This window comes from Colius striatus, chromosome 15 (genome assembly GCF_028858725.1).
Source record: "Colius striatus isolate bColStr4 chromosome 15, bColStr4.1.hap1, whole genome shotgun sequence".
Classification (NCBI taxonomy): domain Eukaryota; kingdom Metazoa; phylum Chordata; class Aves; order Coliiformes; family Coliidae; genus Colius; species Colius striatus.
This window is the reverse complement of record NC_084773.1, coordinates 12462362-12479195: the sequence shown is the minus strand read 5'-3', so window position 1 is coordinate 12479195 and position 16834 is coordinate 12462362. Positions and strand designations below refer to the sequence as shown.

The following is a 16834-nucleotide window of genomic DNA, read 5'->3' as shown; positions in this document are numbered from 1 at the left end:
CTCTACAATACATGTGTGGAAAACCTGCTTTTTGTTCTGAGCCATGCTGCCTGTTTAGGCTGTGGACACTGTAGGACAGACCTTCCCTTTTGCCCAAAAGTGGCAAAAATAGTCAGTGCACAGGGCACAATGAAGTCGCCAGTTGATCAAAGTGGGACAAATCTGTCCTGGGGTATGTGGCCAAAGAGGAATCTCTGCCTCACAAATTTGGTTTGACAACCATTGCTGCAGGATGGTGCAGCTGAGTGGGAGGACAGCAGAACTTCCTGAAGTTATGGCAGTATCCTTGTCACTGTGGTGCCTAAAATCCTACAGCTGGGCATTTCAGTCATTCAGAGAGATTAGACAGTGTTCAGGGACACAGATACTCACTTCTGAGCTTTCATATAGACTTTCTGCTGCTTGAAATATCCCTCCATGGCTCTCCTCCAAACTGTAGCATCTGTCTTACACCGATTGTGCTTATGAATTCACTACCAGTATTTTGAGCTATGTTTTGCTTTCTCTAACACAGTTTCCCATGCAAGTGCTGAAGTTAGGCTAACGTGGAGCACTTGAGAAAAATCTCATCACAGTAGCTTCGGCTCTTTCTACAATAACTTATGTGCCAAATTCAATTGTTCAAAGCCCTGAGCTACTTTTTTTCAGCTAGTACTGTGCTTGCTATTTTAATGTTTAATTAGTTCTGTGGCACCAATGTCCTTTCAAAGTATCACTGTTGTAGCCATGATGGTCTACAGAGATCTAAGGGAGAAAGACTTTTATGAGATCAGCCACTGTAAATGGCAAAACCAGATGAGACCTTAGGTACAAAAAGCCTTCACTTGACCTTACTTTAAAAAACCCCTTTCTATGTCATGTTTTCCTCAGACTCTCATTACTTTTCCTGAGAGCAATGTTAGATCAATAACAATCCTTTTTCTGGGAATCCTTTTTCTAATACCCAGAATCTGAATATCATCAAGCAATTATAAATTACATACAGCTGAGGAACATAAGGCACAGAAAGGGCAGGTGACTTGCCTGTGTGGGTGGTTGAGTCAGTTGTATAACTCAACAGCGCTTGTCTCCGTGTGCTGGGTTTTAACTACTGAACAAGCATCCTCTCCTTCCACCAGGAGGTATGCTGGCTTCAGATTAGTCCTTCCCTAAAAAGCTCATGAGTCTTCTTGTCAGCTTGAATATTTGGTGCCTATCACAACTTCCTCTAAGTTAGCGTGATGTGCCCTGATCAAATCCCGCTACGGAGCTGTGATTTGTTGTGAGTCCCAAAGGTAATAGGTACATTTGCAATGAAATTGCAGAGAGCCATGTTCTCCCCTGAGGAGCAAGCTGCAGAAATATACTGCGTGTAAAAAGAGGAGCTCTTTAGGAAGTTGTAGCTGGGTGGGGAGTCAGTCCCCACTTAGGTTTATACTCTGATGGTAAATATGGGCAAAGATAACTTGTTTTGTGTGAATTTTTCTGTGCTGTTAGTGGGGGATAGGCAGAGTCTGAGCTATGGTTGTGCTGCTGATAGTCCTTGGGGAAATCTCTCTTAGGAGGGATTGTCCCAGATGTGTGGAATAAGCCTTCAGGTGCCACCACTCCAATCACCGTTACTCCCTGGTTAGAAGCCTGGCAGGGAGTCAGCCTGTCCAGCCGTGCTCTCCTTTGCTGCTGCTATGGGAACCTCTCATGCAATTTTCAGGTGTTGCATACCACTACCTGCCCTCTGCAGTGTGGCAAACCCTTATGCTTAAATGAAGAGGGCTGTTCTCATGAATTTATGATTATCCTAGCTTAACTCACTGAGAAAATATACCATTGATAGTGACAGATCCTCTCCAGCCCAGCTCCCACATTGTTCTTGAAGAACCTGTGAGAGGGGAATAAAATAAAGAAAAAAATTGCTCATTTAACCACAGGCCTTTAACTGAAGTCAGGATCCTCAGCCCTTCAGAATCCTGCAAAGTCACGGACTTTGGCAGTTTTCTGCTTTCAGCCCCTTTCTGTGTAAACTGCTTTTCTCCCTTGAGGTGCACAGAGCTGCAGGAGGTTGTTTCAAGCAGACTCTCTCCCAAGTGCCTTTGAGTTGAGCTTTCCCCGGACAGTTGAGAGTTTTCCAGGCTCCTGCCACCCAGCTTGGCGTATGCCATGTCACATTTGGATGCCAGTACTTGAAATGGCAAATGCTCCTAAGGTGCGAGCTGTGGGCAGAGAACAGGTGAGGCTGTTGCCCCACAGCAGGCTGCTTGGCTGTCCTGTGCCTACTGCTTTCCTTTCAGGTAGGGACAGAAAAGGTGGTCTGATATTAAGCTGAAGCCCATCTAGATGCATTTAGGTGGATGTGTTCCTTTGGTACTGTAGCTCAGATGGTGTGGGCTGACCAGCTCAGATGGTGTGGGACTCCAGCTTTCTGACACTGGAGTTACTTTGGTCCCAAGGAGAGCTTGGTCTGTAATATTCTAGATTGTAGCAAATGTTCCACATAATATTATCACTCTCACAAAGGAAGGCAGAGATGCAGAGTGAGACCCACAAGCCAGCTAATAAAAGGCCTAATGAAGAATAAAAAAAGCTGCTAGTCATTGCAGAGATACGTTGCCCCCAGGAAATTAAAACCATGAATACCCTGGCACATACAATAAACATCTCCTTTGTGTCTGTGTAAAAGCACCGGAACCTCTGGAATATTAAGAAATGACAAAGATACTTTAAGCTCCCCTCCCCATACCCTCCAGCTGCTTGCAAGTGGTCATGAAAGAGATGAAATCACTCAGCCTGATTGTTGTGAAACTTTATTTACCTGAGAGCCCAACTTCAGAACAAATGGAGGTATCAAGGTGCGTGCCCATGACAGGACTGCCGGGCAGCTGCTGCTCGGCTGAGGGATGAGGCGCCGGGGTAGAGACACACTGGGGATAGGAAACACGAGCAGTGGGTTTCCCACACCTCCCTTTGGGCTTGGGTTTGCTCAACATCATCGGGCGATTTGTCAGAAACGGCGGTATGGGTGAGAGCCCAGTGCCCGGCAGCAGGCGGGGGCCCGCACTGTCTAAGCAGCCTCCACCTGGGGAAAGCATATAAAGTATAAATATTTATAAATCTTCCAAGCATCCCCCTGCCCCCGCTTTTGGCTCTCTCGCCATCCGCGGCGGGCGGGTGCCCGCTCCGCGGGGCTGTGCGCAGGCGGGGGCGGGCAGCGCCGCTCCCCCCGCCCGGCCCCGCCGCCGCCGCATGCACCGCTCGGCAATAAAGCGCCGGGGAGCCGGGCCGCGCTCGGCAGCGCTGCTCCCGCCGGCCCCCTCGGGCCCCGAGAGCTGAGCCGCTGCTCCCGCCGCGATGCCGGGCTGGAGGAAGAGCCTCGCCCTGTGCCTGCAGCGGATGCAGGAGGACGGTGAGCGCGGCTGAGGGGGGAAAGGGGGGCTGGAGATGCTCGGGTTTCCCCTCCGCCTCGCCTTTTCCTTTTTGTTTGGGGGCCTTCCCTGGGAGGGGACTATCATTTGCTGGCGTGGAGCTTTGCGAATGAAGAGGCTGGAGGGGGAATGCTCTCTGTACCGGTAAACTTTGCCGCAGCAAATCTGTCCTTCCATCACCGGGCTTGGTTGGGCTTTACTTATATGTTTGTTTGGGGTTTTTTATTTCTTCATTTTTTTCCTCCAATTTCTTTTTCCTCCTTGAAGTGGTGGGGGCAAGCCTGAGGTGGTGGCGCGGTCCTTTCTGGATATTTAGAAGGGCTAACAGCATCTGAGTTCTAACTTTCTAAACAGCGGTGCTGCTGTTTTCAGCTGGTATTTTTTTTTTCTCCAGTACCCAACTCTCCCTGGGGATGAAACGGTTTGCTAATTGCACAGAGAAGGTGCCGCGGTTATCCGGTTGTGCTGCTTACCGTTGCTCACGGTGACTGTGAATTATTTTGTTTACATGCTCAAGAGTGTCATGTTAAATAAATGCTGGACCTTGCAGCTTAAAAGTCGGGAGAAGACATCCACGAGGTGGCACAGCATAAGGGAGGTTTAAACCCTGTGTACTACGGCTGCTGTGTAGATGAACGGGGGGATAAGAATGGTGGGGAAAGTTTATGCCTCTGAAATGAAGTGCAATTCTCGTGTGCTCTCGTTAAGACTTAGGTGAAAGAGCTGATCGGAGATGGGCAGAAGCAAGCAGGGACGTGTGCCTTGCTAACCTCAGCTGCTTTTGTGCAAGTGGATAACGGCAGGTTTTTCTTTTCCATCCTTTCCTCTGACAGCCTCTCTAGACTCTGTAGTGGTAAGCAGACTTACCAAATACCTGAAGTGGCACTGTTGCATCATTTCGTGTGAGTAATACAAAACTCAGGGAATACTCTGGTCCTGCTGGTTAATAAGCATAGGGAGAGCCTGTGCTGTCAGATACTCTGTAAGGTGTCAGGACAGAGTTGTTAAACTGGCAAGTCTTCCCCATGCTGCTTCTTTGTTCCTACAGCTTTGAGAGAACACCTATTTTTGAGGTTGTACCCCTCTGGGACTGTGACTTTCACTTGGAGACCCCAGCCACCTGAGAAAGAGCTATTAAAAAATCTTGTCCTGTAGAAGAGTGATTCAGTTTGCTGTCCAACACACTGAGGTGTGATTTCAGCCCTGTTATGGTGCAGTGCTTTGTATAGCTGTCCTGCTGCAGTGATGCTCTTGCACTGCTGGACCAGGAGTGGCTTTAGGGACCTTATAAAACATTTATAGCAGCAACCTCTTGAATATACATCTGGACTGGATTAGTATGTTTGCCAGGTTATCCTCTTTGGGACCTCATACAGATGTATTGGCTCTTGTCTCTTGGGTCTATGCAATGCCTTTCCTTCTCTTCTTCCTTCCCTCTGACTTCAGTCCCAGCACTGCAGCAAGTCTGTGACTGAAGTGCATCTCTCAAAGTATGTTGGGCATTTTCCCTGGGAATGCTGCATTTATTTCCATGGGTGGCTCAAGTATGGTCTATCTTTGGAAGTTACCATTTAATTCGTCATAGAATGGTTTATCTGGATGAATAAATCTTGCAGGCTGGAGCTGTGTGGAGGAGAAGGTATATGCATGGTAAAGAATGTGCTGAGTTTGTAGGGAACTTCTTTCCCTTTCCCTAAATGCAACCAGTTTGGTTGCCACATTACAGCATATACATCTGCAGGGATAGCAGAGGAGGCATTTGGTAACATTTTTGTAGCACTGCAGTGTTAACAGGTATGGTGTAGGGTTTAACTGGGTGTGGGAGGTTTCATGTCCTGTTGGAGACACTGCCAGAAAGTGTCTGCAGGATACCTTGATTTTTTTGCAAACCAGCCTCCAAACAGTTTATGAAGAAATAGTGACTTCTGGCTTTCCTTACCAGGTTATGTCTACCTTGTTGGCATCTCCATGGCTATGCAGATGTAGTAGTTTGTTTCATATACTGCAGGTGTGGAGCTTCTTCCCCAGGCAGGTGTGCTCTGATCCATCTGTGTGTTAACTTCCTCTGAGGACTATAATATTCAAGCTTACAAAGGAAATGCTTGGTGTTCAGCAGGAGCACAGTGTCATTAGAAAAGTGATATCTTTTGGTTACTGAATATTAATGTGATGAGCATCTCTTGCAATTTGCAGACATTCAATGCTGGGTTGGAAACTTCATTAATCACGGTTGATACTCAAAAGGTCAGCCATGGTAATTCACATAGGGAAATGCAAGGTATGTGAGCTGTGTTGGAGTATGATTGTCATTTCAAAACACTACCCACAGGAAGTTTCCTTAGACATGTTTTACCTTAAAATTTCTGTCTTGGGGCATGGAGGTAACTCCTGACCAGTGTGCAGAAATGCTTCATTCTGTGATGTATTGTATCCCACCAGAAGAGGGTGGTACATGGGATATGCTCCTCCTTATTCTGCTTCACGCAGAAAAAACCTAATTGTTAATGACCTGGGAATTCTTGGTGGAAAATGTGTTCACTTCAGCCTGTACTGAAAACAGCTATGCTACTCCCAAGTCAGGGAGTTGGTTTGCGTCTCTCTGTCTGATGAGTTGTCCCAGGGCTGTGAGTGGAGGACAGAGCATACAGCTTGGCAGTTCTGTCCATAGCTCTGTATACAGAGCTATGTGGTCAGACCTTGTGCTGATGTACCTCCCTGATAACTGGTCCTCTCTTGGGGCGGTGGAGAGAACTAGTTTGCCATGCTGGACTCTTTCCCATCCAATTTTATCCCTCGTGCTGCTGTCATTCATGAGGACTACAGAGTTTGGATTGTATCCTTGCTGCTCCCAGACATTGGGTAGCAAAAGCAAGGGCTAATTTTTGCTTTGGAAGTATGAACGTGTGTGGGCAGGTGGGAAAGTCTCGGGGGTTTTTGGCATCCTTGAGTGACTGGAAACTGGATGCCTAGAAAGGATAAACTGTATCCGCAGATAGAGGAGTGGAGATGCTTTTATCCTAACTGATGAGAATGAGTGTTATCTAGAGGCATATGACTTGTATAACATGGGTCACAGTAGTGGGCAGATGCCCTTTGCTAAACCTGAAATATTTTACTGCTTCTACTGGGAGAGAATACAGGGTTTGAGTGTAAATTTAGGTTAGTGATGTAATTCTCCTTCCTCCCTCAGATGGTTTTCTTTCAGTAAAACCAGAAAATTTGACTCTCACCTTAAATCCAGTATGATGTCTTATTAAAATAAACCCCAGCCCAACACTAAACCTTAAGGAAGATGGGTGTAGTGGGATTATAAAACATGAAGTGAGTTGCCCACCCCTTGTGTGAATCATGGGACAGCTGGAAAGGAGGCAGAAAAAGAGGCAACTCAGACCTGCTCCAAAAAGTGACAATATTGCAGGATTGCATTGCTGCTGTTTGCTTCCTTGCCTTGTATATGGCTCTGTGCTGGTTACCTTGGAAACAGCTGTAGGAGCATATAGGGGCATTTTGCTGCTGTGCAGCCACTGACAGAGGTGTCCTGTGGTGTGTGTGTGTGGTGAGGGGTGTGGAAAATATCCTTTGTGGTGCAGGTTGGTTTGCAGAATGAGGGCAAAAACCCATAGCAACATCTCCCTTTCTTGCCTGTCTTATCGTGCTGCAGGTGCAATTTGGCATGAGTGGAACCCTGGGGAAAATTTAGAAGGGGGGTAGTTTTCCATGGTTTTGGCAGAGCTATTTAAATTTTTATAATGGGAAGGTAAAAATATCACAGCAGTCTGTCTTAGGGGGTTTATACAACTGGGCTATAAACAACAGCTTTTTAGTCTGTCCTCAGAACAGTGTACTGGGATGTTTTGCTTCATAGCTGTTAAACTATGACTGGAAATGGGAGTCTTCTTAATCACATACATCAAGGAGAAACATTCCAATGAGAAGATTTGCTGATTTTGCACAATTAGCAGAAAATGAGAAGATCTTTCATTGAATTCCATGTTGTTTGTGATACACATGTGATGTGTAGAATAACTAAAATAGTGTTAAAAATAATGTAAATTCTTTTGTTCACTTAAACATTTTGATCTTACAAACTATGGTGTGCATAATGTGAAATCAGTTGAACTGTTTTGCTGCTTAAAATTGTCTTGCTTGCAACATCAGAAATAATTCAGTCATTCAAAAAGGAGCTGTTTGTATTTATCATGTCATCTTGGGACCATCTTTCAGTGCCAGGTTGAGTCTCTTCAGTTTTTTAATACATTGTCTTACAGAGTCCTTTTGTCCAAACCTACAAGGATGTGATCAATTGTACTGGCACTTAATTTTCAGTAAAGAAATTCCACTGGATAGCTGTCACCTAAATAGTGTGCAACTGAACTGTTCTGTGGTTGAAGGGCTGTTACGTCTGTCTGCTGAATGCAGCATATTAATGTATGTGATACTCTTACAGTGCATCCAAGCTTTGTTAAAGATGAGGACTTGCACATGCAGTACTCAGGAATTTATGGGCTGCTGTTTGTTGGTAATACTTATTATACAGGCCACTGCTTTTAAAGAAAATATAAAAATAGAGGTTCTGACCCTCCAGGGAAGTCTGGGGAGGAATTAGGTTTGCTTGAAGGCTGTGGTGGTAATGCTTAAGGGATAATGTTCATTCATCAAACTGATGGGACAGACAGAGCAAATCCTGCTAGACTTTGATGGGGTCTTTTTTGTTCATTAATATGTTGATGTGGATTTGGCACCCATTGAGGGAGGGAGTAATACTTGCACTGAGTGCTGTGCTTGCCTGCTCCCTTCTTCACTGCCTGTTACACTGAGCTGAGTTTAGGCTGCTGCTTTTGATCCTGTGCTTCAGCAATTGTCAATCGGAGGTAAATTTTACAAGTCCTGCACAACTTTGGGCTGAAGGTACAAGGGTTTTACAGAATGACTGTAAAGCCTTGTTGGTATTTGATTAAAGACAGACATTGATCAATATTTTGCTTCTTGAAGTGGTCTGCCAGACTTTATAACCTGACTGTGATCTCATAATCACAGAATTTGGCCATATGAAACTGTATGGACACCATGCAGTTCTGCACTCTCTTGCTTAAGCTGTTACACTCTGTGGGGCTTCTGGCAAAGGAGCCTTTATTAGCACTTTATTGAGTGATGACACAGAATGATGATGCTCAGTGCTGAATGAATGCATCAGCTGCAGTGGTTTGGCATGCTCTCCCTTTAGAGGAGCCAAGGTTGGAAAGGATTGGGGGAACCTTTCAGGAAGCTGAAGACCTTGATGGAAACCATGAATTGTGGTAGCTGGAGAATTTCAGAGTGAGGAGAATTGCCAGGTCTGTCTGGATTCAGGCCATGCTTGTTGTTCTCCAGACCTGTTGCTTTGGGCTTATGCCAAGTGTAGTGGAAAAGCACGTGGGCAGTTCCCAGGAAATGAACTTGATCTTTGAAACTGCTCCAGTGTTGAGCTGTGATTGCAGTTGCTGACCCAGAGGTCTTCTGATGCTCTGGGTTGCATGGAGATGAAGATTGCTCAGGTTAAACTGAGATGTGCAGCAAGTCCAAGAGGCAGATGATTTGCTCTGCTTTTTTTGTTTGCTTGTTTTTTTCAATTGCTATTTATCTCTCAGGGGAGTTGCTTAGTTACACCCACAGCCAGACCCTTGCTGGCTGGATAGCCAGAGGAAGATTCCCTACTAGGACATGTGCTCTGTGCCAGGTTATCTCTTTCTGTGGTTAAAACTGTGTAGCCCTGCATATGGAAGTCCTCTTTCAGAATAAAAATTACTGCTTTGTTAATTTGACTTGATTATAGTGGAATAAAATGATTTTGAAACAGAAGTGAATTTAGAGAGATGTAAATATAGTAGGATAGTTTTTAGGATGTAGCTTGATAGAAATTATCTCTTTGTAGATGAGCCTTAAGACAGTGAATCAGGCCTTTTTGGAGCTCTGCATCACGTAACTGGAGCCATCTCTTTTAAAAGCTAGTCCTAACCCTTGAAGTTCAGAGCAGTGATCTATGCCTGACAGGCTTCTGTAATGTCTGGAGCAAGTTGAAAACTTGCTGTGGTTTTTGCCTTGATGATCCTTCTCTCAGAGGAGCTACATGTCTCCTTCTCCAGTGAGTGCTGGTGCTGACTCCTCATGTATATGGGCACTGCTACTGCATCCACATTTTGGCCCAGAGCTGTTATACCATGTGAATATCTGTATATATTCCTGAAATTAGTATAGCTACTGTTGACCCTGGTGTAACCAGGATTGGAGCATAGGCAACATTCGATCTGGAAAATCAATCTACATGCTGATGGCCTCTGGAAGTGGCAGCTTTGCTTCTCCAGTGCTTGGCCTGGGTGAACCACACACTGGGATAAAACATCCACTCTTGGAAGGGTCTGCAATTTGTCCAGATATACTTGATCTTCCTATGGACTCTTTCCATTGAGAGGGAAAAGTACTGAAGCTTTCCATTTAAAATTCAAGTAGGATTTTTCTTTTTCCAGCCCTCTTGTTTGTCATGAGAATAAATTACCTTTTAATTTTTCTCTCATTAATTTACATCCTCCCCCCTGCCCTGCTCCCAGCCTCTGTGCCCTTTTCTTTGGAAGACAAAGAAATTAAAGTAAGGCAACCAAAACAAACAAACTTTACAATTATGGTGATTTCCCTGTTACTGATTTTTCACTCCTGTTAATGTTAGATGAACTTGGCATCTAGCAATTACTGGCTTTTGGTTTTGAGCCAGAACTGTTTTCTGGCTCCAGCAAAATTTGCTGATGGGGGCTACCATGTGCTGGTTGAGATCAAGGAGATACTATGCATTAAGAGGTGGTTAGAGCCCATGTCTTACCTGTGTAGTTAAGTAGAAGTGTCAGTGACCCTGCCAGCTAAACTGCTGCATTTTGATGAGTAGAAATCTCTTGCTGAGGCTGCAAAATAAATTCAATTCTATGCTCTTCAAATTGTCTATGAAGTAACACACTTTTTTTGCTGAACAATTTTATTTCAACTGTGAACAGGCATTACAGAGCTTTGGTTTTAGCAGTTACATTAACTTTGGCTGCTGCTTTGCTGTCAGGGGCTATTCTGAATATTTACTCAGATTTGGTGTTGTCACCTTTTCTTGTACATGTGATGCTGTTGGTCATCTTGTTGGCACTTCATCTATGCAGAAAAATAAAGGTCTTGGCTCCCATTTGAGTATTTCCTCATGCAACGCAAGAGGGAAGCTGCTACTAGAGGCAGGAATTACATGAAGCTTGGGAGATCTCACTTGGATTCTGTGGGATGGAGCTGAGATTGGCCTCTGGATTAAAAAATCACAATAACAAAAAGCCCAACCAAACTTCCTCTCTGCTCTTGTGGCAAAGTTTAGGTGATCCTACAGTGTTTGGGCACAGAGGGCCTCTGTCTTACCTTTGGACCCAGTTTAGCAAGACCAGTCACCACAGAAGCAGTGTGTAGACTCAGGGTAGGGGGTAGACTTGTCTTCATTCAGATTCCTGTGTAGTAGAGGCTGTGAAGATTTAGCACCAAATAAAATGCAAAGAAACAAGGGGGAAAAAAAAAAAGAATATGACAAACTGTCAGGCAGTGTGACAGTTTTACAGAAATTAGTGATGCTAAGTTGCTGTCTCCTTACTTGCTATCAATGTGGTTTTCTGATGTGGGTTCAGTCTTCTCTATGTGTGGTGCAGGAAATTGTTTCCAGGAATGTGGACTCAATGATTTAAAACCCTCTTAGAATCACACAATCATTTCAGTTGCCCAAATCCATTGCTTTTGGCTATTGGAAGTCAGGGGAAATTCCCTGGGGCTATCACAGGAGGATGAATTTAGCAAAGAGCTGGGAGGATGAGTTGCTAGGTACACATAGCAGCTTGTCTCAGGGATATATATTAATCCTGAGCAGAAGGCAATATTGGGAATGAGCACTTTAATTTCAAGATTAAATGTCCTTCTGCCTACTTTCACCTTGGAAGTCAATCAGGTTCCTTATTGTGCATACAGTCATGTCCATAAAAAACCCCTCATGAGTCCCCCTTTTGTGATGGGAGGACAGGTAGATCTGTGTGAGGCAGGCAGCAGTACTGTGATGCTGCCTTTTGGTCTCTTTCCCCCCTAGGAGCATTATCTCTTAGTTCTTTGTCCATCTTGGGTTTTCCCTTTCAAGCTGGGGAGATATGTGGTCCATTTGGAGGTCTTCAATAGCTTAGAAAAGTCCTCATGGCCGTCATGCTGTGAGGTCTTATTCCTGTGGGATGCATCCCTCCAGGTCCCAGAAAAAGAGCAACTTGATGTGCTTGGTGAAGGACATATTTGCTCAGAACTAGAATGTGGTTGACCTGCACTCCTTGTATATAGGATGTGGATATAATCATCGGCTCCTTGTCTCTTGTGTATCTCCAGAGATGATGTGCTTTGTGGATACTTCACTGCAACTGTCAGTGCTTTCATGTACCTCCTTATTCCTGTCTATGACTGAGGCCCTTCAAACTGCATGAGGTTTTTTAATTTCTTCCTTAAATAAGGGAGTCTTTTTAGACCAATATCAGGGAATGAGGAATGGAGAAACAAATATTAAAACTAATGCTCAGAGGTAGAAAACATGAGTTGCTTTAACTCTGCACAGGGAAAATAAAGTCGGGTTGCTGAAGGGTGAATGAGGATGAAAGAAATAACTTGGTGTTCTTGCCCTTTTTTAAATAACATTTGCAACCAGCTTTTGAATAACTGGTTTAAAATGATCTTTAACAGAGAAGTCATGCGCTGTGGAGGTTCCTTCTTGATGGGTTGGAGGGTTGTTGCACATAACATGTTTGGACTCTATCTCTGCGTGATGCTGAAGGTTGGTGTACTGCCTGTGGGTCATTCCAAATGAAAGCAAAGTTCAGGCATGCTACAAGTCCTATGGCGTGGATTTAGATAAGATACTGATGCTATAAGCATGCTCTAACTTACTGGCCATATTTTGCTACTCCAACACATTTCATGGGCTTTGTGTCATTCTTTTACATCCCATCCACCTTGTGCAATAGAACCTGGTTGCATGACATAGCTGCCACGTCCCCCAACAGAACAGGTTATCAGTAACTAACAATTCCAGTGTGGCTGGCACTTATTGATTAGTTGGTTAGTATTGGGGATTGACCAGAATAAAATTGTCATTTAGTTTGTCAAAGTGGTGGGGCAGTTTCTCTGTCAGTTGAAATTAATATAACTGAGGAGTTATGTGCCACTCAAAACCACTCTGCAAACCTCTGCAAGTCTCAGTCTTCACCTCTGCAGAACATGGATAATGACACCTTTTTTAAAAGGTTTTGATGCTCAGATCAAACCAGCTATGAAAGTGCAGCTGTTGAGTGTAACACCATGGCTATCTTTGCTCCACATCTTAATACTCAGAATTATACCAACCGTGTCAAGCATTTGGAAAAAAATGACCAAAATGTGGTAGAAAACATCTTTCTGGCACAGAGTTGCAAATCACTGCACACAGCTGGGCAGTGCAGAAAGTTCTAAGTTGGTAAAAATGTCCCTCTACAACAGTAATCTATGTTGTGAGTTTACTAGCTTTCTAATCTAGGTTTCCATCCATTACATCAAGCGATAATCCCCCAGCAAATTAGGCACTGTTAGCGGTGTTTCTGTCAGCCTGGGGCTGGCAGCACATCTAGGCAACCTGCCTTTGAGGAATTTCCAAATTTGCCCTAGTCTGTCATCCTCCATCCTCAGCCTCTGGAGGCTGCCTTTCAAATGCAACACAAAGCTGAGCTGTCTGTCTTGCATGTTTAATTGTATTTATTCTGCTTTTCCTCCCCACAACATGCCAAGGATGTTTGGCCACGTATAGGGATGGCTCCTGGGTGGCTTTTTCGGAATAGCCATTGTAATTGGCTTTTTGGTGTGTCCTGTCCTACTTTTAATGTAATTTCTTCAGTGTCACTGTGTCTACACAGGGGCTTTTTAGTAAATGGCCTGGGGATCAGAAAGCTAAAAATTTGCAAACCAGACTGTGATGCTTGGTTTCTCTAGGGCTTGCTGGAAGGTGAGGCTTGCTGGCTGTAACTCATCCTTGCCTGGAGATGGCTGTGCAGCAGCTGTGTACCTCCAGCTCGCAGAGCCAGGCTCGCTCTGTGATGAACCCCATGCTACTCTGGCAGGCAGCACTACCCCTGCACTTTGGGGCTGACCCTGGCCAAGGGTCATGTACTGCCTGGGAGTAATTCAGTGACAGGCAATGCTGCAATCAATGTCATCCAGTTTCTGCCTCTGAATAATTCAGTGTGGCTTTTGGCCAGAGTGTGCTGTCCTCTGCCACCCATCTGCTTCCCCGACTGTTGCTTGAAGCAGCTGCTCCTCTCTGGGGGCTTCCTGGCAGGCCGAGGGGATGCCAGTTCCTGGCTACCCTTTGTTGCCTTGCCACTGACTTACCTAGTGAGCCTAAAGTCATCAGGGTGCCATTTTTCTGTGCTGCTTTTCTCTGCAGCAAAATCATACCATGATGTTTAATTGCAAGCTGCAACATTGATGCTTGGTTTCAGTGCAGCAGTGGAGAGTGTGGAGGTGGGAGCACGGATCAGGAGCTAAAGGAGTGGGGAGTGAGGGGGCTTGTTTCGCTGTTATCTCTCTCTGCAGCTGTGAGTTTCTTATAAAAAAACAGTTCTTGCACAGCTGGCTATAGGCTGGAGGTGCCATTCAGCAGTGTGCATGGAGAGCAATGTTGTATTATGCTGCGGGGAGATCCCTCGTGCTCAGGTCTTGGCATGATGGGCATCCTGTCAAAGCATCTTCCTAGAAATGGGGGATCTTTTCAGCAGGGTATAAGGCAAAACCACTGACAAAGCAGCCTTTGCATTGTAAGGGGCAGGGAGTGAGGGCTGCCTGTTTTCAAACAGCTGAGGAATTTCCTCGGTGTATGGATGTGTGCAGATTTTATTCATGTGAATCTATTTTATATGCAAAGTCTTTTAATGTGAATCTAATTCTCTTTATGTGAAATGGCTCTAGAGGCTTTTCAGTATCCCCTAAGTAGGCACAATATCATTATTAGCCACGCCTATGTACAGTGGGCCAGTTCAGCATTTGACCTGTTGAACCTCAACACCAAGTAAGTGAAAGCCAGGGAAACACCCTAGATCCATGACAGTGGCCAGCTTTGCAAACTCATCTCTGGACACTATGCCTCATTGCAAACCCTACTTCATCTCCATTAACATCTCTCCTCATGCAGAGTTTCCTACTAGCACCTGGCAGATATCCCATGATGAACCACTGCTCTGAGCCAACGTGACAGTCAGTGTGTTAGTCCTGTTTTCCATCTACCTTTCACCTTCTTGACCTGCCACTAACCAGCTGCATTGGTTAGCCACTGGCAAGTTATTAAACCCTTGAACAGCTTTGACACTGAGTTAGGCTCACAAGTTGGTGGTGAAATAGGCCCTATTATGCAACACAAATACTGGTGTTTTGAGGAATGTTATGTGAGTGAAGGGCTAAAACACCTTGAAGAGAGGTTTCTCTATTTTTCATGCATAGGAACTTGAGGTAGAGTGGAAAAGAACAATTTGGGGATGGGTAGGGGGAGTGGGAGAACTCATTTATGCAGCCAAGTAAGAAAGAATGAAAGTGGATTGTTGGACTGTGCCATGGCTAAATGGGTTTATTAGTGCAGCTCTCTTCTGGTTTATGATATTCACATTTCACTGCAAGAGAAGACAGATACAAAGATCTGCCCAACATCCACAAAAACTCCTTTGTGGAAAGGTATACTCTTCCCAGGAGGTAGTCTCTTCCAACCAAGAAGGTAAGGACATGTTCACAGCTGATTGTGGTTGACCCAGCATTGGAAGGGACCTCTGGGGTCTCCTTCCCCTATAAGTGAGATGTTAAAACACCAATCATCCAGGATAACACTGTTTCAGGAACTCATTGATTTTTTTTTAGTGGAGGGAAGTGAGTTAAAATGATGAGTCATTTTCCTGTTTGAAAAGGAACCACTTCCTCAGTGCCATTAGCAGCTTGTAATAGATCATCCTGGACAAGAGCTGGTGAAAATGGGATTAAGGGGTCCCCTTTTGCCTGCTGTTGCTCTATATTGTGTGTGACTGATGTTGTACTCAATTTTTTTTTTAAAATGGGTAAAGAAGCAGCACACCTTATGTGAATAAAAGGCCAACAATTTTTTCTGAGTGTAATTGAAATGATAAGAGTGTAGTCCTTACTAGTCCAGCTATAATTGTTACACAAAAAGAGAGAATAACGCAGTTAAAATTGCTGTAGACTAATGTTACTCACCAAAGGGGATATGATGCTCCTATTGAAGGTTTCTTCTTCCCAAGTTAGGGTGTGCTTGATCATTTTTGTTTGCCAGGACACTTTCACACCTTTGCTCATCAGTCTGTAGCTCCAAGTTGGTACTGCTTGTGTATGCTGAATGCTATTTGTTCTCTTCATAATCCCTACAAGCAGTTTAGTCCAGCTCCTGGTGTGCATTTCTTTAAGTGATGTGAGCAAGTTGTTCAGTGCTGTGAGATCTCAGGTCTCAAGTCTATGTCTCATTGGTTGCTATCCTGTGTTGATGTTCCCCTCTGCCACATCCTTCATGTGTGCTGTTTCCCTGCCCTGTTTCATCACGTCAGTCACAAATATCTTGAGCTACAAAGAATAACTGCTTGTTACAAAATAAAACTATAGTTGTTTTATAGTGTCTGTGCAGAGATGTACAACAAAGCCATAGATATCTGTTCAGTTAGAGAAATGGCTGCCACAGCTGAACTGCATAAAAACAAAGCTGTGGGCAGGTCCAGGAAAGTTCAGTCAAGGCAAGCCTCAAGAGCCTCACTTAGTACAGAGCTTGTGGCCAGTTACGGACCATGGCAATACCACGTAACAGAGCTGCATGGTTACACTGCTGTAAGCAGAGAAGATCCACTGAAGAGCTGTCGGTGGTAAGAAAAGAGGCTGGCCCTGGTTTGCTGGGAAGCAAAATCGGGGACATGTGCCCAGTACATAGGGGTGGCTGTGGTCTCTCTATTTACCTGATGGCCTTGGATCTTGTGCCCTTGCTGAGACCTGAAAGTGATGGATAGTGGGGCTGTGGCTGGTGTAAAGCACCTCTCCTGTTAGAGAGCTCCTTATGTGTGAATGTCTGAATTATCTTGCAGGCAAATTCCCTGTAGCTTTTCTTCTCTGCCTGCCTTGCTCCTCCCTGTCTGAGGTGAGCACGTTCTGGGCTTTAGGTAGCTACAGGAGATGTAGAGAGGATGTGGAGAAATGAGTGATTGTGAGTCCAGACCCCTAATTAATTTGTACAACACTCTGTGATCCTTTTTAATGAGAGATGATGAACAAATGTAACAATTTGATTTTAAAATTGAATACTGTAATGATTTTTTTTTCTTCTTGTAGATTAACACTGAGCCCATGTTTATCTG

At 44.6% G+C, this 16834-nt stretch overlaps 1 protein-coding gene across 1 annotated transcript in view; it reads left to right on the top strand.

The window, feature by feature from the left end:
• Nucleotides 1–3324: 3324 nt before the first annotated feature.
• The window catches only part of GRIP2 (glutamate receptor interacting protein 2), a 260946-nt gene continuing 247436 nt past the window's right edge, over nucleotides 3325–16834 (top strand). Inside the window, exon 1 of the mRNA XM_062008252.1 lies at nucleotides 3325–3379. Within this exon, the coding sequence (XP_061864236.1) occupies nucleotides 3325–3379 (55 nt within the window). The remainder of the gene's footprint in view (nucleotides 3380–16834) is intronic.